General features: G+C 38.5%; 2 protein-coding genes across 8 annotated transcripts in view; one reads left to right on the top strand and one right to left on the bottom strand.

The window, feature by feature from the left end:
* The window catches only part of MED12L (mediator complex subunit 12L), a 300,992-nt gene that overhangs the window by 188,467 nt on the left and 88,807 nt on the right, over positions 1 to 23,718 (top strand). For 4 of the 5 annotated variants that reach the window (XM_072142994.1, XM_072142993.1, XM_072142991.1 and 1 more), the window contains exons 17-19: positions 12,502 to 12,649; positions 18,255 to 18,367; positions 22,004 to 22,147. In XM_072142994.1, coding sequence (XP_071999095.1) covers positions 12,502 to 12,649; positions 18,255 to 18,367; positions 22,004 to 22,147 — 405 coding nt within the window. The remainder of the gene's footprint in view (positions 1 to 12,501; positions 12,650 to 18,254; positions 18,368 to 22,003; positions 22,148 to 23,718) is intronic. The other variant, XM_072142992.1, reaches the window with a different exon arrangement.
* Positions 535 to 22,252, bottom strand: P2RY12 (purinergic receptor P2Y12). Of its 3 annotated transcripts, XM_072143001.1 has the most exons (4): positions 21,934 to 22,252; positions 20,040 to 20,176; positions 4,950 to 5,119; positions 535 to 1,692 (listed from the first exon to the last, which is right to left on the bottom strand). In XM_072143001.1, exons 3-4 carry the CDS (start codon positions 4,960 to 4,962, stop codon positions 650 to 652), a joined length of 1,056 nt encoding a protein of 351 aa, XP_071999102.1. In that variant the 5' UTR covers positions 4,963 to 5,119; positions 20,040 to 20,176; positions 21,934 to 22,252; the 3' UTR covers positions 535 to 649. The 3 variants fall into 3 exon arrangements, with proteins under 3 accessions (XP_071999102.1, XP_071999101.1, XP_071999100.1); XM_072143000.1 differs by lacking the exon at positions 20,040 to 20,176; XM_072142999.1 differs by lacking the exons at positions 20,040 to 20,176; positions 21,934 to 22,252 and adding an exon at positions 19,340 to 19,460.

Genomic DNA, 23,718 nt, shown 5'->3' with positions numbered 1-23,718 from the left:
TTGGTTTTGGTGCGCCCTGCACTTACCAGACTGGGTTGGGCAACCTATTAATGGATTGGCTGCAAGACAGCCAATCTGGCAAATTAAGGCCCCTAGCAATTAAACATGGCTGTCATTGGCCAACGTGACACCTCTGGCTAATCATAGTCATGGGTATGCTCTCTATAATTGTCCATACAATTTGGGAAAACCCTAGAGGGCCTCGTTTTGTATAAAAATAGAAAGAAAAAAAACTGCTCATACTGTTCACCTTTCAATAGGGTCCTCTTCCCACATCTCCAACAGATAATCTTTTTGCTTTTGCCCTGTTGAACCAGAAGTGCTGCCCCATCTCAATAAACAGCACAAGACTGTGGTGGCCAGGGATTGGCTTCCAGTCCCATGGGATAGGAAGCCCCAGAAAACTAAGATGTATTACTGGAGTCATGGGGGGCCCTTGCAAGAGGCAATTCTCAGGAAAATATCTTTTATATTTAGATTACGGTATATTATCTCTTGTAATTTTGACCCCAATATGTTTGAAAACAAAAATAATTGGACGTGTACCTATTTATTCATGCATAAAATTGCATTGCTTTACAGAAAACTAGTATTTTATTCATTCTTAGAGTTCTACCCTATAAAGCTGCAAAGTTCATGGCTTGATAGTTTATATCTTTGTTTCAGTATTACTTATGTTATATCGTTTAGATGCCCTCCTTCTTGTGTATGCTGAAAGACACGCCTGTTTTTTCTTCCACATGGTTATCAAAGAATTTCGGAATGATCTGCAGAGAAAAAAGTAGATAAAGGGGTCCAAGCAGGCATTCATAGACGACAGGAACAAAGTGCTCTCTTTGACATAGAAAAGAGTATATTGAGAGACACAACGGAATCCGTCCCGAGTTTGGCTTAGTGTATATGGAATCCTTGCAAAGTGATATGGAACAAAAGAAATAAAGAACACCCCAATAATTATGAACACCTTCATGTTTACCCGTTTTCGGCTTTGTGTTGGCTCCCGTCTAGTCCTTTTATATGACTGGAATAGCTTTTTGGTGATCAGGAGGTAACAGATTACTATGACAGCAAATGTTACCCAAAAGATGATCAGACATGTGTAGCTCACAATCTCATGCCAAATCAGTCCAAATTTAGACTTAAGATGTGCACAGCTCCGAACACTTTTAGGTGTCAATGGCTTGTTAGTTAAAATCATATTGGGTAATGAAAGGAGAAACATGATGATCCATATACAAGCTGACAAGATCTTGGCTGAAAGTAGGTTTTTGGAACATGAGTTGTCAAAAGGTTTCACAGTTTTCTTGTATCGGTCTATGGTGATGAGGCCAAGAAAAATAATACTTATGTACATGGTGAAATAAAACACCACAGAGGTGAATCGACAAGCGAACCCTTTCAGTGGCCAAAGTCCAAGTTTTGCATCTCCGAGAATCTTGAATGGAAATGTCATGATCATTAGAGTATCCGAAATGACAGAGTTTTTCAGAAAAATGATGAAATTAGATTTACTTGGTAACTGGAAAAACACAGTAATTGCTAAGCCATTCATCAGCGATCCAGCAATGAATAGAATGGAGTAAGCCACAGGGAAGAGAATTTGGTTGATCCGACTGTCCCTTGAGCATGTGATATTACTGCCATTGCTAGTAATATTGGTTTGCTTAATGGTCGTTGCCAGTTCTCCAAATCCTAAAAGAAAATAGTACATCAATGAATTATCAGAAATTTTGAGAAAAATGACAAATACAATTGTTTCCTTTTGTCTATGATTGAAAATATTGATTTCAGAATACTCCATCCTTTCTTTTAATCATGAAATTCCCAGGACAGCTCTAACAGACCATATGTGCAGCTTATACAGTGACAAAGGCCACTTTCAGGGAAGGGCACATCCTCAAAATAGCACCTTAAACCGACCAGCTGTTTTAAACATACAAATCTGCATGATGTTAGTTAGAAGATCTAGAAAGCTGTGTGGTGTGTGCTGTTACAATAATTTTCCAGGTTTGTAGCTGGACTTGGAGCTCTGGGTTTCACTCTTTACTAAACATAAAACAGCCCTTTCCTATGCTCTGAGTAAGAGCAGTATCAGGCTTCTTGTTAATTATCTGGCAAGCTCTGCATTGTGCTGCGTAATCTGTGAGCTTTATATAAATAAAGGAATTATTAAATACTGCAGCAGACGGCAGAAGCTGGGTATGAGTTGGTATGCAGCCAGGGCTGGCGCTAGCACTGGACACACCTGAGCAAGTGCTGGGGCCCACATAAAACTGTACATAAGGAATTCATGGGGGTGAGGGGGTCTGAATCTAATAAATCTATATGGAGCAAGGGGGGCTTTATATAAAAAAACCATGAGGGGGCTTTATATAAAATAACTATGAGGGGGCTGTTTGGGATGATAAACTAGGAAATATTTTAAGGAACATGAACAATGTTTTAGTTTCTGAATTTTTAATGCCACCAGGTGAGTTCACTGCAAAGGGGCCAACTGAGGCTCTGTCGCCCTGGGGCCTAATGAAACCTGGAGCTGACCGTGTATGCAGAGATAAAATAATATAGCAGTCTGAGGGGACTCATCCAAGTCCAGCAATCCTGGAGTATAAATTCACTATTCACAGCCCTGCTGCTTCTAACACTTACAAAGTTATGGTAACACAGATGACACTGAGTTTAGTGTAAGTCATGCTTGATTTAAAGGGGGCTGCTGTTTAAGAGAGCACTGACCCACCCCGGAAGACATATTTGCATAATTTATTAACAGAATCCCCAACAGAGCATGCATGGCCATGGAGTTTTGTTTCTTCTTCTTTAAAGGACATCTACCACGAAGATGAAGGATTGTAAACCAAGCACACTTTCATGCTGGTGTGTGCCCCCTGTGACAGGATTTGCTCTTCTTTTAGCTACTCATGCCCTGATTTTTACAAAAAAAGTTTTTTAGAATTATGCAAATGAGATTGAGAGGCTCTCAGGTACATTTGCATAATTTGTTAATCTTTTTTTGTTAAATTCAGTGCATAAGAAGCCTAAAGGAAATCAGATCCTGCCAGAGGGGGCACACACCAGCATGAAAGTGTGCTTGGTTTACAATCCTTTATTATCAAAAGATTGAAGGTACTTTTCAGAGATTATTTTAGAAAGCAGAAATAGAAATCTGATGTGGTTAAAGAGAACCTGACATTTAAGTCAACCCACCCAAAATAAATACTTCATTAACAACTATGATTAAAAAGCATTGTCTTTATATCAGCGGTTTATTTGCACGCCTTCGATGTTACAAAAGTCAGTTTCTACGTTTATTTGAAACTCACCTGAGTTCTGCATATTGAATTTTACTTGCACAGCCTTGCCTTCCTATTGCTGATTGGCAGGTCTCACTGCTAGGACATGCCACTGTATGGAGCATTGAGAGAGAGCTCTGTTACCTCATTGGGCACTTTGTGTCAAGTGACCAGGGTGGCACCCAGTTACATTGGCAAGGTGTACACCATGTATGTATCTGATCACATGAAATCACAGCAGCCTTCTTGGAGGGTGAGAAGTAGAAGTCAATGGAGGATGGGAAGGAGTAGAAATCCATGGAGGCATGCTGTTATGTTTTATGTGAGCAGATACATATATGGGGTAGACATTGCAAATGTTACTGGGTAAAGGACCTTAGATGTCATCACTCTGGTCACATGACAAGTGCTGTATGCTGAGAAGAGGCATGGGACATAGGAAGGAGTGGATGGGAGGGCTAGCTGAGCAGAAAATGCCCCCTTTGATGCCAGGTAAGATAGCATAAAGTAGATTTATGGGGATATGAGGGATTGGTTAAAAAAATAAACATTTACTTACCACTGTGGTCCCTCCCGGTGTCCTGCTCTGCCATCTCTCCAGTCCATGCCCCATGTAAACAAACATGGTCATGGAAGCTGCTCTGGATTCCACTTACATACTCCTGTTTGTTTACACGGACCGGAGAGATGGCAGAGTTTTCTATACAGAGGTCATTTTGCAGGAAGGGGGAGGAGATAAGCTTTGGCATCATCTGTTGTCAGTAGTGATGTAATGATGGGTCAGTGTTATCTATATAGAGGTCATTGTATAGGGAGGGGGAGGAGATAAGTTGTGACATCACCTATTGTCAGTAGTGATGTAATGATTGGTCAGTGTTATCTATATAGAGGTCATTGTACAGGGGGGGAGGAAATAAGCTGTGACATAATCTATTGTCAGTAGTGATGTAATGATGGGTCAGTGTTATCTTTATAGAGGTCATTGTACAGGGAGGGGGAGGAGATAAGCTGTGACATCATCTGTTGTCAGTAGTGATGTAATGATGGGTCAGTGTTATCTATATAGAGATCATAGTAAAGGGAGGAGATAAGCTGTGACATCATCTATTGTCAGTAGTGATGTAACGATGGGTCAGTGTTATCTATATAGAGATCATTGTAAAGGGAGGAGATAAGCTGTGACATTCTTAATTAGCCAGTAATGAATATAATAATGCTCTGTATAGATGCTACTATTACTGTAACCCATATGGTCTGCCATGAAAATAAGAGGAAGCTTCATAAAAATGATAATAAAAATGCAACCCCTTTTAGTTTTACGACAACTCGCCAAAGTGAAACTTGGATGTACAATCATTTGAAAGAGCCAAACAATTATAGCTATATATAGAAAGAAAATCTTAACTCCTCACATGAGAGTATATTTATAGGGTTAGGACACAAGTGCTCTATAGCCAATTACAATACAGATAAATAATTTTGTTTCCTCTTGAATGTTTAATATTATCTTCTATAATGTTTTATACCTTTGGTTACAATTGAATAAACAGATTTTAAACTACTAGAGTATAAACCTATTTAAATATCATAAAGAGTAATACCAAGGGATAATGTAGCTGTTTTAGAAATGAATATATGGAACTTTAGACCAAAACATCTTACCTGAATATTCCATGGTTTCACTTTGTGCTAGGTTTATATGTTGGTCATAGGGTCAGGATTTTCCCATCAGTTTTAATCCAAATATCCATAAAGTGAAGATAGTAGAACGAGTTATCCATAGGGTTCAGACTCTTAAACACAGAACTTCGGCTTCAGATTAGGTATGTACCCTATAAAAAAGCATAGGGATGAGTGTTACTTTAACGTTCCTGTTCAAGATGAAGACATAAATACTTCTGCTTTACTTACACAACTGCAAAAAAACCTGAGAAAGTACAATAAGTTCCGGAATGTTGTGAACATCAAATGCGCTTTTGTAATCACTGCAAAGGGAAAAGTCTTGTGAACGGAGAAGTCACATACTGTTCATTAGAGGGAATCTGTCACCAGAGGGTCATTTTTAGCTGTGACAGGTTCTCACAGAAAGTGCACAGTATATTGCATACATGTTTTTAAAATATCTATGTGCTATATGGTTAATGAAATAAACAATACTAAACTTTACCTGGCTCCCTGCCAGATTCATTATCTGAGTCCCAGCGGGGGATTCTGGAGCAGTTGAATATTAGGGTTTTAAATTCCCCCCTTCATGGGACTTGGATTAGGAATCTGGCAGGGAGCCAGGTAGATTTTCATGTGGTTTATTTATTGTTTATTTCACTAACCATGTAACACACAGCTATTTTAAAAACATCTATGCAATATACTGTACTGTTTCTGTGGGAACCTGTCCCCAAGTAAATATGGCCCTCTGGTCGAGGTTCCCTTTTATATAAAAAAAAAAACTTGATTAAAAATACCAGAAGACCCATGGTAAAAGTAGTAGTGATATCTGGTTGACTTTGTGACCTTTATCTATAAAAAAAAGAGCTGACACCAGTAAGAAAGAGGCAAACATGTCTCCTTAAAAATTGTATACTTTTGCACATAAAGACCTTAGAAGGAAACCACTGTTAAAACAAAAGTACCAGCACCACAACCATTGCATCATCTTCCTTACAGCTGCTATTATTACATTCCAATGGTTAGGAATATAACTGTTACAGTACTCTGCAAGCAAAAATTCTGATATGTAAGAATGTTTTGAAAAACAAAAGTGTTAATGACTAATATTAGCAATAAAAATGCAAAACTGAAACAAAAGATAAATCTAGAAATCAGTAAACTGTTCTTACACAAATAAAACATTTTTAGGTACACCTGCATATAGTTTTTCAAGGAACTCAGTAGGAGGGTTGTTCCAGACATTTTGGATAATTAACCAAAGATCATCCATTATAGGCGTGCTGAAATCCTCCAGTCTCTTCATGCAATCTCAGATAGTCTTTATAATATTAAGATAAGGCTGAGTGGGGGTCATATCATCACTTCCAGGACTCCTTGTTCCTCTTTATGCCATTGGCTTATGCAGAATAAACTTATAACACTTACTACTTATCCCATCAAAGCTGATGGACTTATCAATGTCCACTGGTTTGCATATTATTGTTTTAAAGGACTCGTAGACGAGCATTAAAATGATATGAGATTCTAGATGGTCTGACCCCGATAGTAAGACAAGGATCCCCTGTTTTGTGAAGTGATAGAAGTGGAATCAAACCATATAACGTATCAAGACAAATTCACTTGTTACAGCTAATTTGCTCCAACAACTATGGCGATAATGAATAGAACACGTTCAAAAATCACATTTGCCATTCCTATTGAGTTTTTTTTTGCCGGAGCAAAGTCATGGGTAACCATACATTTCCTCTCTTACTGTGCGGGAATAATAGCATTACATGACATCCATGTCAGGCTTGGATGTGCAGGAACTTCTTTTAATTCTGGAACATATGAGGAAGGTCCAGAATAAAAGGGTTTACATCTATAGACAATCTTTTTAACAACAGACCAAGGAATATTAAGTTCTAACTGATCACAATCAGTTGCTTGACAAACTGTATAAATAAGCCAATGCACAAACCCTGTAGTAATATACTACAGGGAGTCCCCGACTTAAGGACACTTGACTTACTGACGACCATTAGTTACCAACGGACCTCTCTGCCCACTGTAACCACTGGTGAAGCTCTCTGGATCCCAGGCTGCAATGATTAGCTGTTAAGTGTCTGTAATGAAGCTTTGTTGATAATCCTTGTCCTCATGACAGCACAAAACTCCATTTGTCACAGCAACAAAAATATGTCTTTCTGAAGTTGCAATTATAACTTACATACAAAATTAACTTCAGTTCAAACCTAAAGGACTTATCTTGTACGTCACCCGGGGACTCCCTGTATAGCACATCTAATCATCTCTAGTGAGCATATACTTACATGTATGCAATGATGCAGTCATAATATCCTGATGAATAAAAAATTGTCTTCTGTATTATGTACTAAATAGTCCCAGCAGCTACCATACGGTAGGGTAGTAGTAGTAGTAATGTGATGGTAATTACTGAAAGATATATGTGTGCTCGTAATACTTAAATACAGAGATAAACATTGTCAGGTATCATTAGATCATAAAAGTCTTACAATGAACAGGCTATAGTTTTCCGATTGCCGTCTTTGCACTTGGACGCTTTGTCATATTTTATACTTATTATTGGGAATGTAGACTGCATTGCAAGTACTTTCTGCTCCTCTGTTCTAGCCAAATAAAGCACAATACTTCATTATAGAATGACACCCCAGGCTACAGAAGAGTTAATTGCAGATGCTATTGGCCTGTGTTTACATACTTAGGCTGCATGTGTTTACTTTGGAAGAGAAATTCAACTGAGCAAATTATGCCATAATCCCGTTTATATAAATATTCATACATATGGTTGTCTTATGGGTGTCAATTCGTAAGGCTTTTTTCTTATTAATATTCTTCTAAAATCAAACAATTTATTCAACAGTGCTGTGTTCTAATGATTTCATGTTGTAATGTAAAATCCAAGTTCTGTTGAAGATTCTATTAAGAATGCAAGATTTATTTCATACAGACACCCGGAAATAAATTCAATGGACCCCATTATGGTCAGTAGGGTATTTGGGGCACCATTGGAGTCTGGTATCTTATACATAGAGGGATTTTATTTTTTCTTTTTTATTCTTTTACTCCACTAATGAGGTAACGGCTGAGCATGTGCATATAATATGACTTCAAAACTTCTGCTTTAAACCTGGCTGCCATCTTCAGGGAGTATTACTCATGTATTAGAATGCGAAGATTTTAATGTTGTGTCTTTCTTATATTACTCTTCCTAGAAATGTATCAATACATTTGCGTGTGAGATGTTTCCTCTGCTTTATGTATCTATTAACTGGTTTCTTTTCTGCCCTTCTGTTTTGAAGATCATATAAAAGATTAAATACTGTGGGATACAGTGTTATTTGTCATGTTTAAATAATGGAAGATGTGAACAAATCTATGGGAGTTGTTGGTAATGAAAGGGTTTCCTTTTACTCATCAGTATTTGGTCTTTGTAACAGAAGATTATTAGAGAAACCTGTTAAGAAGATGTGCACATGCTTGAGGAGGAAAGGCAATAACCAGTTATCCATTTGTTATAACTCTCGCGAGAAAGGGAGTAAAGAGTGACAACATAATGCTCCAATGAGATACTCCAGCATGGACACTACAGTGGCAGCAACAATAACAGCTGTTAGAGCACCCGTAGAGTCAGCGGGACCTCAGCATCTGGGGTACTGGGTGTGTATATGCTGTATATGTGTAAGGTATGTATAAACTGTATGTGTGTGTATATACTGTATGTCTGTATATGATATTGCATATTTGTGTATATTTGCTGTATGTGGGTACATATGTGATGGGTATATGCTGTATGTCTGTGTAATTGCAGCATGAGTGCATATGTAGGTGTGTATATATGGTGTGTATTTACTTTATGTATGTTTATGCTATGAATATGTTTGTGTATAAATGTAAATGTGTGTGAGTGTATAAATATGTATATTTTTTAAGGGAGAAGTCTTCAGAATGTCAGAAGTGACAGGTTCTGTCTTGTGTGGCCTCTCAAATATCAGTTGTATCTCTTCTTTAGGCATGGTAATGGGTCTCACATGCTCACTATTGTTACCATCTTTCCAGTTACATGTAATTGCCCATACAAAGCTTCAAACAGGCTTATTTATTGGCCCTGGAAATTGATATAACAATACATTTTTGTGTAGCAAAAGGATTGTCAAAAAATGCATTTATATTGCAGGATTGTAGGCGGACATAGAGCACTGGGGCGCATTGGTCTCTTTATTAAACACAGCATAACCTTTCCCTCCTAAGTAACTGCTGTAGTAGTCAAACAGAAGCCACAACAGCCCTCAAAGCAGAGGGGAATTGGATGGGAAGAAGTGCAGTGACTTATAGCAGAGGTGTAGGGTTATGTGCATTGAAGAAATCTCCTACACCAGAGCACCAGAGTGCTCTAAATCACAACCTTCCTGGGCGGCTACAGTACACGGTCTGCAAATTTAACCCCTTGTAAATGACTGAAGCATCAATAAAGGCAGCAATGAAGGAATACGATCATCTCTTATCAGTAATATCTACTGGCTTACACGATACACAAATAGGCTTTTCTTATCTTTGAAAATAGGCATTCAACAACAATCATGAATTACTCAGGCCTAACAATGGGTTATAATGTCAGCTCAAGTGTTGCTTTATTGCTGCTGGACAAATAGATACTAGCTAGGGTGCTGTTGACTCCTGTTTTATGCAGCACCATTCTGGTGTGAAAGCTAACATTATCCCTTCTGAAAAACATTCGATTTCTTCCTTCCCTGGATATAATAACATGAAGTCACATAAAGTATCATAAAGGCAATTATTAGAAGATTAATTTTAACTAAATAAGGTGGATTTGTTATACAGGCAGTTCTCAGCATACAAACAAGATAGGTCATTTAGGTTTATTTGTGAATTTCTATGTGAGTATATTTTGTAAGTGTAACTCCAGACAGAATTTTTTGGTATATGTGACAATTGGATTTTCTAACTTTTGGGTTGTCATAAAGACCAGGATTCTCACATTAATTGCAGACACCTTTGATAACTCTTACAGCAGCCTGAGGCTAAAGTATAATAAATTGCCAACATGCATAGGTCAATCTGTAACTAGGAGTCTTCTGTAAGTTGTCTGTCCTTAAGTGGTTGGCCACTTTACCTTATGTTTTTTGGCAATGTGTGAGTTAGGCTACATTCAGACGACCGTATAGGGGGCGTATATACAGCGACGTATAGGCCCCATAGACCCCAACAGGCACGCGGCACCGTACGGGAGCGGTACTATCTTTTCTCGGCATACGGCACTGTGCATCATATATCCCTGTGGTGAGGGCACTCACCTCCTCCTCCACTCCCGGTGCCGACGTGTGCCCACAGTGCTACCGTATGGCAGGAACATGTGTGGGGGAAGATGATAGGTAATTTACCAATATAGGTTTATTAAAAGTTCTGCTCCGCTTGCTTCATATGTATAGTGAAGCCTCCTGTCTTTTACGCCATAAGCCAGAAATTCCTGTCCATAAAATGTTTGCAGATGGAGGGTCATGTGATCTCTAACTGTCCACAAATCGCTGTACTATGCATGAATACTATCATAAGGTCCTGGCAGGGCGATTGTTCATGGACAGATAGAGGTCACATGACCCTCCAAATTAGGCCATTTTATGGCCAGAAATGTCTGTCTGATGAGGTAAAAACAAGAAGCTTGGTAAATTAGCTATATTGGTAAATTACCTAATATCCTGCCCCCCACACTTACACACTATTCCCTAACAAGCTGCCCTAAAAAACATTTTCTTCATCCATCACTTCTCCATATTTATTATGTGCACCAACAGCAAGAAAGTAGTTGAAATAACTCTACATATGTTGTGCAATATCCTTTAACCTAGAAAAGGGAATCTAATTGTTAAATCATGGGTAACATCAAATATTTTGGGGAACTAATGATTTTCTTTTGCTTACTCTTTGACTTGTCTTCTGTGAGCATGAATTTTAACTCAATGCTGACTGCCCAATCACTTTGCAAAAAGTGTAGCACTAAAGTAGTGCTATGCAGTGAATACAGAAGCCAACACTGTTGTTGGCTCTATAGACCCTGTGGTCACATGATCGATGGGTCGGAAAGAGTAAACAGACCTGATGGGTCCAATAGAATCAAGTACAGCTATGTCCCAAATATCAGAGGACTCAGAGAGCTGGTTTTCCCTGTAACAACTCTTTCCACTGTTACAGTGGAAAACGTAAAAAGAAAGAAAAATCTAAAGAAACCATATAAGGAACATATGCAGTAAGAAAACACACACTATATGTATAAATAAAAATACATATTAATATTTTTCTATAACATAGTATATATATATATAATGAAATATGGAATATTGCCATAGTTGCTGCATTTTCTTGAGACCGGGTTTATTTAATGGTTTACAGTTTTAATGGTCACGTTCAGTCAATTTAAAATTTTCTAAAAAAGTTCTGTACATTGCAAATAATAGTTTTTCCACTTTCTGTTACTGTTACTTTGAACCCAAATAAAACTGAGTGAAAAAGTGAAAAATGGCAGTTAAACCAACATGTCCGAAATGTAGCTAAAACTGCCTGATCACGAATCCCTTTGTAAGCCTCATCATTAAGAGGGTAAAATAGTTGGGATACTCCTTTCACATTCAATGGTCCATTGGGCAAGTGAAATTGTTTTTTCAGTCATGGTTCATCTAAGCACTTCACATTAAAGTCCCTTTGGTTTTTTGCCTTTACTATTTTTTTACTTCTATCCTTTTAAAAGCTTGAACTATTTTATTTTTTATGTTTTCAGAGCTGTATGAGGGTACAAACACAGGGATATCAAATTTATATTGTTTATTGTTTTGTTTATTATGTTTTAATACTATTAAAGAATAAAAACATTTTCTGTGGATCACCATATTCTAATACTTGTAACTTTTTAATACTTCAGTCTATTCAGCTGCAAAATGTGTTGGAATGTTGTGCTGTCAAAATACAATTACAAGAAACCTGTTTCCATTCTAAGAATTGATTAAACATTTGCATTTCTTGTACAATGTGTGATACATAATGAGAAATGTGAAAGCAACCCGGCAGGCTGTAGGACCGCTTTAAGGCCACTTGAGTAAAAATGAGTGGAGTCAAGAAAAAACGATCCATGCACTTGAGGGATTTCCCTGATTGACCCTAGTATTACTAGACTGGATTCAACATGTCATCTCGGTCCAGTGATACGAGGTTCGGGACATCCCTCCTACGCATGGAGCGATTTTCTTGGCTCAATATCAATTAGTAGAATGTAGATTTGTAGAAACAATGTTCACAGGAGTGAATATCTGCCTCTTGATATGTCAAGCAAATGAGGTTGACTGTCAGTACCAGCAAAATCTCACGGATAAGAGTGTCCTGACCAGTCCACATTTGATATGTTCTGGTTAATTATGCTTTTCACAGTCAGGTTTGTAAGAAATGATAACCCATAACTATAACTATAGAAACGACTATGATTACTGTGCTAATTTAACTCTATTTTAACTTTTAGGAGGCATCTTCAAGTCATGAATGTAACCAGAGAATGGTTCTACTATATGGAGTAGGAAGAGAGCGAGATGAGGCCCGACACCAACTCCGAAAACTTACTAAAGATCTCCTAAAGATCCTGAATACAAATGGCTCAAGTGAATCTGCTGGTAAGTTCTGTTATTGAGAACATCAGTATTATGTACCAGGAGTAGTTACATCTTAATCAGAAGCGGGCCTGTCCATAAGGAATGCTACTTATTTATCACGACCATGCTCAGGCTCTGCCTTGGCCATCAGTATAGAATGAGAGAGGAAAAAGGTGGGGCTTAATGGGTGCGCTTGTAACCTGATATAGTAGGGGAGTCTTTAAGAGATTGATACATCAATTGGACCACCTCTTTTTTATTTGTGAAATATAGTTAAAATGGTAAACAATCCAATGGTATGGTGACATGTTTGAGGACAGTGCCCTTCATCAGACCAAAAGTGCTATGGTGTGAGGAGCTGATGTATTCAGCTTACTGCTGCATAAAATTATCCTGCAGAAAGTTGATTAAATGTTTCCCCTTCACAGAGAAGAAGCACCCTGACCCCAATTTATTTTTGGAAAGTTAAGTTCTCCCATGATCTCAAATATACACCAAGAATAATTTTCTCAAAGCTCTCCTGGCAACCTGCAAAGTTTCAGCCTCCTCACACTCCTCTGAGACCACTGTCTCATTAAAAGGACTTTTAGAGGAAACCTGCCATTTGATTTGATGCATTATGAAGCAAACACACCTTGAGAATGCTGTAGCTACACTGATGCAGGATCATATCTTAATCCCTGATCTGAGTGGTTTTGCTGATAAAATAGATAAAACATTTTGATAATGAAGCTCTGTCCCTTCTATGGCTCCTTCAGTGCTTGGTTCAGCATTTCTCCTAGCACATGAGTTTTTCTCTGCAGGAGAGGATGACGTAATCACTGGGTTGAGCCTGAAGGCCAGCTCAGGTTGATTATTCATGTTTTGATTAACCTTCATTTGTAATTACAAGCTCCCGTGTGTAATGTGTTTATGTCAGCCAGCTTGATCCAGCTTTCCCAAGGTCCTGAATGTGTGTTTTTTCAGCAAAACCACTCAACTCAGGGATTAACCAAGATATGATCCTGCATCAGTGTAGCTACAGCATTCTCAAGGTATGCTTGTTTCATATGGATCAAATCAAATGGTAGGTTTCATTTAAGTCTATTCTGACATACAGAGATACACCACCTTCTCGCTTATCACATATACCACCTCCCCTCCTATTTGCCCTGTCTTTCCGAAAGAGTGTAAAACCTTGAATATTAATGCCCCAATCATGCGATGCATCGACGCATGTCTCCGCTACAACATCTAACTGTTCCTCTAATACCAGAGCCTAAAGTTCAATCAATTTTGCCTGCAATACACTTTAATTTTCCATAGTTATTTATTTAATTTATAGTAATCTTACTGGCACATATATCCTCACTATTGTTTTGTAACCTCCCTGAGCTCCTGCTGTCTGCTCTGTGTAGCGCATGGCACTGGTAGAATTCCAGAGAATAATATTGGAGGTCCTTTCCTTAAGCTTTGAACCTAATTTTGTAAAATTTCAGAAAATTATTTAAAAAGTAGACTGAGAACAGTGTAAGTTCCCCTTTGGAGACATGATATATATAACCCATATGAGGGTACATCTACAATAACTTGTAACCTTTTGCACTCTGTAACCTTCTTTGTACTTGTATATTGATAACCAATGCCAATCTGGTTTTTATTACATTACAAATACATTAACCTTAAGTTTTTTTTTTTCCTTATTAACTGAGAAACACACACATTACAGTTAATGGGAATTGATATTTAAGTCATCCATATTTTTCCATTATTCAAGTCAATGATCTACTTGTTGTAGATGCCCTTACCAGCCATATACTCATGCTTTACAATTGTGATTATAAATTGCACAGAAAACACAGTACTTTACCCATAAATTAGTTCAATACTTCCATACCCATTAAGAATACTGACAGCAATATAGCTATATAAGCATGTTTAAGGCTAATGTATCGGGCAATAAATGCAATGTGACATGAAGCCAGGGGTTAAACAGAGATTGTTAAGAGCGGTGATTTCCTGTAAGCCTCATAAACAACCTACTGTATCACTAACTTTACTAACTCAATGGTAAAGTTACTGCTAAAATTTTACTCCAAAAACATAATTTGACATAAATTAGAAGGATCTAAAACCTTCTGCTTAGTTGTTTTTACTCAACCAAACTTTACCATTCCCCCATTTACATTAGAAAAAGAAACGCCAAATACTAAGATTTTTGTGAATTTGGCGACTATCTAATGTTTATGGGGCCTCCTGACATTTCTGACTTTCAGGGAATATAAGGTCCAGACAAGTTGGAATTCAACTCCCCGAACCTTTTTATACTATTTGACTTCCTTAAGGGGCTGTGCGCTTCCAGCAAATAATTGATACTGCATGCATTAGTAATGACTAATATTGTAACAAAGCCCGCCAGGCTAGATTGTGGGACTTGTATTGCATGTTATATGTTAAAAACTAATAAAATGTATATTAAAATAAAAGTTAAACAATTTTCCAATATACTTTCTATATCAATTCCTCACTGTCTTATAGATCTCTGCTTGCTGTCCTTCTATAGGAAACCTGTGGAAAAAAAATACTTCCTGGTCACGTGCTATCACACAGGTGCACGGCTCATTATATCACAGAGAGAAATTATAGCTTTGTGATATAACAAGCCGTGCACCTGTGTGATATCATTTGACCAGGGACTGGTTGTTATCCACAGGAAGTAAACAACAAAGCTTCCTGTTGAAAGGCAGCAAGCAGAGGTCTAGGAAGAATTCATACAGAAAGTATATTGCAAACTGTAGAACTATTCATTACACAAACTATATCAATTATTTGCTGGAAGTGGACAACCCTTTTTTATTACTCACCTTATAAGTAGATTTTTGTATTTTCCATTAATTTTAGTGAAAATGTGGCTTCTGTATGATAAGTTTTCCTTAGTATGTGTCACGGGTGCTCTTGCAACCCATGTCCTGGGTCACAGGTGGACCAGTGGGCCTCCCTGTGCCCCCTGAAGCCAGCAGCAGGTTCACTTACTTTGCCGTGCTCCAGCAACGGTCTCCTCACTCCGGCATGCGCGTCTGACTCCTAGGGCACACGCTTTGCCATCTAAAATTTAAAGGGCCAGTGCACCACGGATTAGTGCTGGCCGACTGCCTTCCCTGATAAATTCCCGGCCTCTTCCTTTTTCACCCACCGTATCTTTGAGCCTCGTGCCTTGTTCCCTATGTCCTGGGCGTTTATAGTGATTTCCTGTTGCGACCTTGATTCCATTCCTGACTTCGCTCCTGTGCTGCCTGTCCTGACCTTCCTCTATGTCCCTAACTCTTATACTGTGCTGCCTGTCCTGACCTCCTGCCTGTCCCACGACTCCGTCTCTGCCTCAAGATTCTGTACTTCGTCTTGGCCACCACCGCAGACAAAGTCGCAACTGTGGAGGGACCTGGTGATACCATTCCGCTGCAAGTCCAACCTGCTTTGCGGTGGGCTCTGGTCAAAACCAGGAAAAACCTCATATCATTTCACTTTAAATAAACAAATTGCTAATGTTATGATCAAAGAAGATAATGTACTAATTTTGGTCATTATCTATAATATCCTTGCTTATGTTGGTATTGACCTGGCAATCTTAACTCTGTTCTTATCACCCATCTTTGGACTGTCACGTCTGACATGTCTTTCCTACTAGAGCATTTACAGAACATTAGTGACATCATGGAGAACAGATGTCCTTTTTATGGTAAAATTAGTCTTTTACAGTGCACTGTTGTCTTAAGATGAATGTACTATAGAGGATAATGATATTACTCTATAGAGCAGCAACTAATCATGGAGCATCCTGAAATTAATCCAGATCGGGTACACAAATTACAATTAGCCATCTGTTTTCTAATGATTATTATTCAAAATATCCCATTATTGTACTGATGTAATAAGGTTAGGTGCTCCATCTGTCAATCACAGATATGGAATCCATCTACAGCAATAGAGAATATATTAGGAAATGATAAGAAGTAAAAAGTGACATTAAATTACTGCTGACTATGGATACATGCGAAAACTTCAATTAGAATGACACTTTTCTGTACATAACTGGAATACAGGAACAAAAGTAATTTTAGATAGTGACTGTACCCTAAAACACAGTGAAGGGAAAAGTTAGCAGGCAACTATGTCTCTTTCACACTAATGGTACACCAGGACAAATGCTAAGTCTGCAAATTCACTTGGTGGTGCGCTCCGAAGTGACATAAAAGTCCATATAGGGTAAAGACATAACCTAAAATGACTGTAACCTAAAATTCTGCACTGTCTACATTAAGGAAATCAACCATGTGGATTTAAGGGTTTTAACCCAAGCATACTTACACACTGACATTTTCCACCTGAAACATTTAGCAGTTCCACATTGAGCTGTTAATGGCTTCCTGACAAAAAAGGACTTTTGAAAATAATCAAATAAGCCTCAGGTGCTCCTGTGTAGGTCACAGAAGCCCTTCTGGCACTGACGATTTTGACCGACTCTCTGGAAAGGGCTTGTGACTTAGCCCCTGAGGCTCTTTTAGATATAAGTCATTAACAGCTAAATGAAGCCTGTGTCAGGGGCCACATGACAGTGTGTAAGTATGCTTGGGTTAAAACCACAAAATCCATGTAATTGATTTCCTCTAAGATAGATTAGAGCATGGAGCACCCACTCTACGAAGAAGAAACTTAAGATTGTACCTATAGTGTTCCAAATTGTATGTTCAAAATCAAAAGTCTTGGAGATCTTTAAAAGGGGAGCATGTATTATATGGAAAACGTATGTTTTGCATTTAGTACATATCAGAGCCCCAAATAAGTTTATCATGGGTAATATTTACATCAGCTTTGTCAAAAGTTTATAATTCAGTGAGAGAAATATTTTTTTTTCTCTATCACTTTGCTGTCTTGTGCCATGTGTTCAGACTACACTTCCCATAGTGCAAATCACCAGAGCTACCCAAGAAATGCTTGGAAATCTTCTCCACTGAAGAAAAACATCCAACAGTGGATGAATATGGTTGATTTCTAAAGAGGTTCTACCCTATTAAACAAATTCCCCCCATCAACAAAATAGGGGAAACATGTCTGATTACTTGGTGCCAAACCACTAGGATCCAATCAGAAGAATGGACCCTAAGCACCCTCTTGGATTGCTCTCTGAGAGGAATGAAGTGAAGGTTGAGCGTGCGCTCTTGCACTTTATTCAGTAGGGGACTGTTAGTCCCTTGTTCTCCCTTGAACCTTCAGTGAACAAACATTTGTATCTCCTTTCCTTTCTGGATAGTGGATAAGAGTGAAAAATATCATATCAGGATACTTTAAGTGTGGATTATTCAGATAGACTTTCAATTGATTAGACAAATGATTGACCAATGATTGATGTATAATCCTCCATTCTGACCCCATTCAAATACTTTGCACAAGGAAATGAAGTCCCAACAAATTTCTAGTTTTGTTCAATCACCAGTCATGTGTACATGGGGCAATGTGTGGGATCACAGGCCTCAACAACTTCTTTTAAAAGCCAATGTAACAATGTGAATGCTTTAGGGTAAAGTTATATTTTAGGGATTAGCAATTTGCACAATGAATAAATTATTATCTCTTTTCTTTTTCATTGGAGAAGATGGACAACGGATGAGAAAGCCCAAGCAGGAAACATTTCCTTCTTTAGAAAGCACATTTTCCAGGCTGCAGCACTTGTCCTATTTTGACCAACATCATGTAACATCCCAGGTATTACTATTATATATGTACATATTACAGGACAAGTAGATGCGTACAGAGAAAAACTTTGCCAATGTATTTGTGTTATTTACAGTATTGAGGAACTCTTTTATATGGCCAATACACCAAGAATAAAAGAAGAATTTGTTTTAAGGGAACCTGTCATAAGAAATTGATCTGATAAACCAGTAGTAATATGTTGTCAAACAGTTTAGCAGCCTCTAGATCATGTTTCATTTATTGCCTGGTGTGAGGGCGGAAAGTTTAACACTGAAGTTAAACTTTCCCTGTCCCAGAACGCTCACTTCACTGTAATTGATGATCTCCTGAAGTCCGGTGCTTGAGGAGGTGTTTATAGGCAGGGAGAGCTTGACTTCAGTGTTAAACTCTCTGCCTCCCTGACTATACATCTAACTTTCATCTCACTTCAAAGTTGATTTTCTGGATGATGCCATTATGATGCTTGAGAGAAACATGATCGGGAAGCTGTTGAAGTGCATGACAACATACTGGTAGTGGTTTATTGGACCAATCTCTGATGACAGGTTATCTGTCATCTGACCAGTAACACTCCCATCTGACCAGTTATCTGACCAGTAACACTCCCATACCCATACTGTAAAGGCTGACTGTATTCATAGGATCAACTAACTATATCAATAGTGTTTTTGACAATGTGTTAACTCTACATACTGCCACATCCTTTTCCTTACTTGCAGTCACCTGCACCATCCAGTATCCACTCTTATTCTATTACCTTTACCACCTCCAGTCCTCAGAAAAAAACACTTAAACATTATACACAAGGGTTACAAAGCCATCCATAAAAACTTTGGAGACCTATTGCTGCACGTACTTGACATCTTGAACAAGTCACTAACTTTTCTATAAACTTTACTCAAATCAGGAGTGCAACTGAATACAAAAAAACTTTGTAATAATCAGAGCAATCCTCTTACATCCTCCATCTTTCCTCCTTACCTGAATTCAGTGAATTCCCTCTTGCAAGCAGCAAGACAGAAGGTCCCAGAGGTATCAGATTACATTGATGCTCTATGGAGGTGGAAGGGGGAGAAGTGAGCAAAGTGCACAGTAAACTCAGAGACAGATACTGCAGAAATGAGAGCTAATAGAAAATCAAGATTACACGTTTCTTGATGACCAGAATCAATTCCTCATACACACACACTGGATTACTGATTTCGGCAAGCTTTGTCAAACAATTAGATGCCCTTTATGTTTACTAGACAGAGAGAAGTCTGCAGGGTTGTATTGCAGACAGGACAGGTATAAATCAGGGGAGTACAGGCAGTCCCCGGGTTACATACAAGATAGGGTCTGTAGGTTTGTTCTTAAGTTGAATTTGTATGTAAGTCGGAACTGTATAGATTATCATTGTAATCCCAGCCAGAACTTTTTTGGTCTCTTTGACAATTGGATTTTAAAAATGTTGGATTGTCATAAGAACCAGGAGTACCAATGAAGCTTCATTGTAGACACCAGTGATAACTGTTAGAGCTGTTTATTGTAGCCTAAGGCTAAAGTACAGTGAATTACCAACATCCAGAGGTCCATTTGTAACTATGGGTCGTATGTAAGTCGAGTGTTCTTAAGTAGGGGACCGCCTGTATTGTTTATGTCCAGTGCACATCTAGAATAAGTAATTGGAAAAGAGACTTACATGTCAGAAGAGCTCTTAGAACATGATGTGATATGAAGAAGACAATCAGAGGATTTATGTGGTCTAGCTAATGCATGGCAGCCAGAGACCCACCTACTTCCTGGAATTCAGCTCAATGCGGCTGGAGATGGATTTCACTTGACAGCAAGTTAAAGGGAAGGTAGACCCTAATAAATGACACCTTAGAGCAATTTATGGGGCATGTAATTTAAATTAGATAAAGTAATTACATAGGTGGTCATATGAGTATACAGTAGACTTGTTGAAATGACTGTGTCCATTTTAATTTTAATTCCAAAATCTTGTTAGTGGAGATCAATCACAGCAAGAGTTGTCTAATAGCAGCTTTCTCCTCTAACCCCATTAAAATCATACATAACCTTAGCTGGAGTGTATGTTTACTAGACAGAGAGAAGTCTGCAGGGTTGTATTGCAGACAGGACAGGTATAAATCAGGGGAGTACAGGCAGTCCCCGGGTTACATACAAGATAGGGTCTGTAGGTTTGTTCTTAAGTTGAATTTGTATGTAAGTCGGAACTGTATAGATTATCATTGTAATCCCAGCCAGAACTTTTTTGGTCTCTTTGACAATTGGATTTTAAAAATGTTGTGTAGTTGCCATTGGTTTCAACCTATTGAGAATATCCACCAGAGATTTATACAGTATTTATACAGTATAAGGGGGACATCCATATTTTAAGCTATTATCTTATGTTATATGTTAAATATTGTCTTATGTTATACATTTATTTGTCTGTAACTGTACCAAACATCTTGCATCCACATATAATCTACATGTGGGTCTATATCCATTGGAAGTCATGCTAGATCTGTTTTTGTATCCCTGTTTGATGTTGGGTCACAATTTGGTGGAGTGAAGATTTTTTTTCAGACTAACAATCTAAAAAAAATCACTTTCAGTTATTTCTCATTTCTCTATTTAGTTGTTTTGTTGTTGTTTTTAAGAGACTTTGGTGCACTATAAGGTTTATTTACATTTAGTCTTATGGTTTTAGGATGTTTGCACCGTGCAGTCATGCGTAAACTCATAAAAATGATTCTTCCTTACTGCACTGCAAATATAAGTAATATATAAGTAATGCAGTGCTCTTGAAGGATGGCACCAAGATACATATTGCATGCAGTACATTGTAGATTCATTGCTGCTAAACCCTTTTAAAATGAAAATGTACACAATAAAATACATCTATCACCAGGATGAAAGATTGTAAACCAAGCACACTGACATGCAGGTGGGTGACCCCTCTGGCCGGATCCACTTTACTCTAAGTCTAAGCTTCTTAATGCTTTTGTTTTTAACAATAAAAAGCTTAAACAAATATGCAAATTAAACCTAAAAAGCTATGGAGCCTGGAGCCCCTCAGACTCATTTGCATAATTTTAAAATAATTTTTTTAAAGGAATTATAAGCTAAAAGAACAGTGGCTCCGGCCAGAGGGGGGCGCACACCATTATGTCAGTGTGCTTAGTTTACAATCCTTTATCCTAGTGGAAGATGTCCTTTAATGTGTTTATCTCTAATCTACACAATATAACATGCACAAGAACTTGTATAATCTAAGCCACTGATAACAAAGAACTTCAGGACTTATATACTTGCAAGACAATCTACCTATCCTATGTTTAGACCATATACAGCATAATACATACAGTTAATAATGATATTGCAATCTAAAATATGAGTCAAATAACACACTGTATGTCATATAAGTAAGGATAAAAAGTCTTCTAAAGGTAATTTAGAAACTCAGCCACCAAATATACAACAGATTGTAACTGAATAGTTATCACCAATATGCAAAGGAGTAAAAGTTTTAATACCAAATATTAAATGGTAAGATAATTGCCCATAGTTAGAGGAGCGATACTTACTTAGAGAGGATGTGTGATCCTGGGATATCACTAGCTGTTGATGAATGACTCTTCTGGACTTTCTTCACAGATATCTTGTAATGTGCTGGAACAAATTACAAGCTTCGCTTCTGGGACTTCTTACCACCTTCCTTTGGCTCATCATGTCCAATTTATATTTGACTTAATGGAACCTGCCCTCAACATCAATGGTCTCATTGATTTTGCCGTCCAGGTAACAACAGAGACTTCTCTCAGGCGAATGTTGTTCTTGGGTGAATGGAGATACCGGAAAGCTGTGTTGTTCCAGGGCAGTAAATAATAGCAGCCTAGCACTGGAGATTGTCTTATTAAACAGACTGTGCCTGGAGCCAGACATTAATCTCATTGTGTTACCATGCAAATAGAGCAGTTCTATACCAATTCTGTGTTCTCTTAGATATACTGCTCAGTCAAGGAGACAGTCAGATATCTGGCTCCTAATAACTGCTCTGGTCCTTTTCATGGACATGGGGTAAAACAATTACTGATGCTGTATATAGCTTAGTATATGCCTGTATTTTCTCTTTGATGCTGCACATGATATACTGTGCAGGCACCATACATTATTAAAGACCATGTCAAAAATATAAAGGTACAAGTCCATGTAGTTCTATGAGTATTGTAGTCAATAATACAAAAAGCTATGAAATATTGTTATGTAATACATTATAAAATATTTACACCTGCCCCCCTGCTTGTAGCAGCTTTAATACTGTAGTTTACCATATTAACTTTCACATTACATGATTGTCTTGCAGATCTTTGAAAGCACATAATATAGTATGATTTATATGATTAGATAAAAGGAAATCTACCATAATCAAGCATGAAAAACGGCTCATAAACTCATAGTTCTAGGCACTGTGACTGTGGTAATCCATGGCCTCCTTCCTTCTAAAATCAACCTATATAATCATGCTAATGAGCCAGAAGGGCTCTGGGAAGGGGGTAGGGGTTTCTACCGGAGCCCCTCTGTTGTTCAGCTTCACAGGCCTTTACAGTGTGCAACGAGCACTTCCCCCTCCCACTTAGTGCTTAAAGGTCCTCTGCTGCAGTGAGATTACATGAAGCGATGGAGGGGGAAGTGCTGAGGAGGTAGAGGGGGAGGCAGTATAATGTAACCAGCTTTGAAGCTGAAGAACGTAGATGCTCTGTTAATATCCCCAGAGCCTTAAAGACTCATTAGCATAAATATAAAAGTTGATTTTTAGAATGAAGCAGGCAATGGATAACAAATATAACATTACCACAGTCACGGTGCCTGGATCTATAAGTAAGTGTCTCTGGTTTATCAGGATGGATTTTGATGGTAGATTTTCTTTAAAGGGAACCTACCACCACAAATCTACCTATAAAGGTAGATTGGGTGGTAGGTGGATCATTGGGACGTGAGGATAGCCCTTTTAAGGGCTAATCCTCACGTCCCTGCACTTTTTTGAGAACTTTAATTTGATATTTATTCAAATGTACTTATGTGGCTACCGGGGCGTGGAGTAGCCGCTTATGAGATTACACGAGGCGGCTACTCCACGCCCCGGTAGCCACTTTACTCCTCCTACTCACCCATCTTCGGCGCGCAGCTCCGCGTAGCTGCGCGCCCTCGTCCGGCGAGCCTGCCGTCTGCGCATGCGCAGAAGAGCAGGCCCGCGCCTGTTTCGGAGTTGTGACCGCGCAGGCGCGGGCCTGCTCTTCTGCGCATGCGCAGACGGCAGGCTCGCCGGACGAGGGCGCGCAGCTACGCAGAGCGGCGCGCCGAAGATGGGT

The sequence above is a fragment of the Engystomops pustulosus genome, chromosome 3 (genome assembly GCF_040894005.1).
Source record: "Engystomops pustulosus chromosome 3, aEngPut4.maternal, whole genome shotgun sequence".
Classification (NCBI taxonomy): domain Eukaryota; kingdom Metazoa; phylum Chordata; class Amphibia; order Anura; family Leptodactylidae; genus Engystomops; species Engystomops pustulosus.
This window is presented reverse-complemented; position numbering and strand designations above follow the sequence as displayed.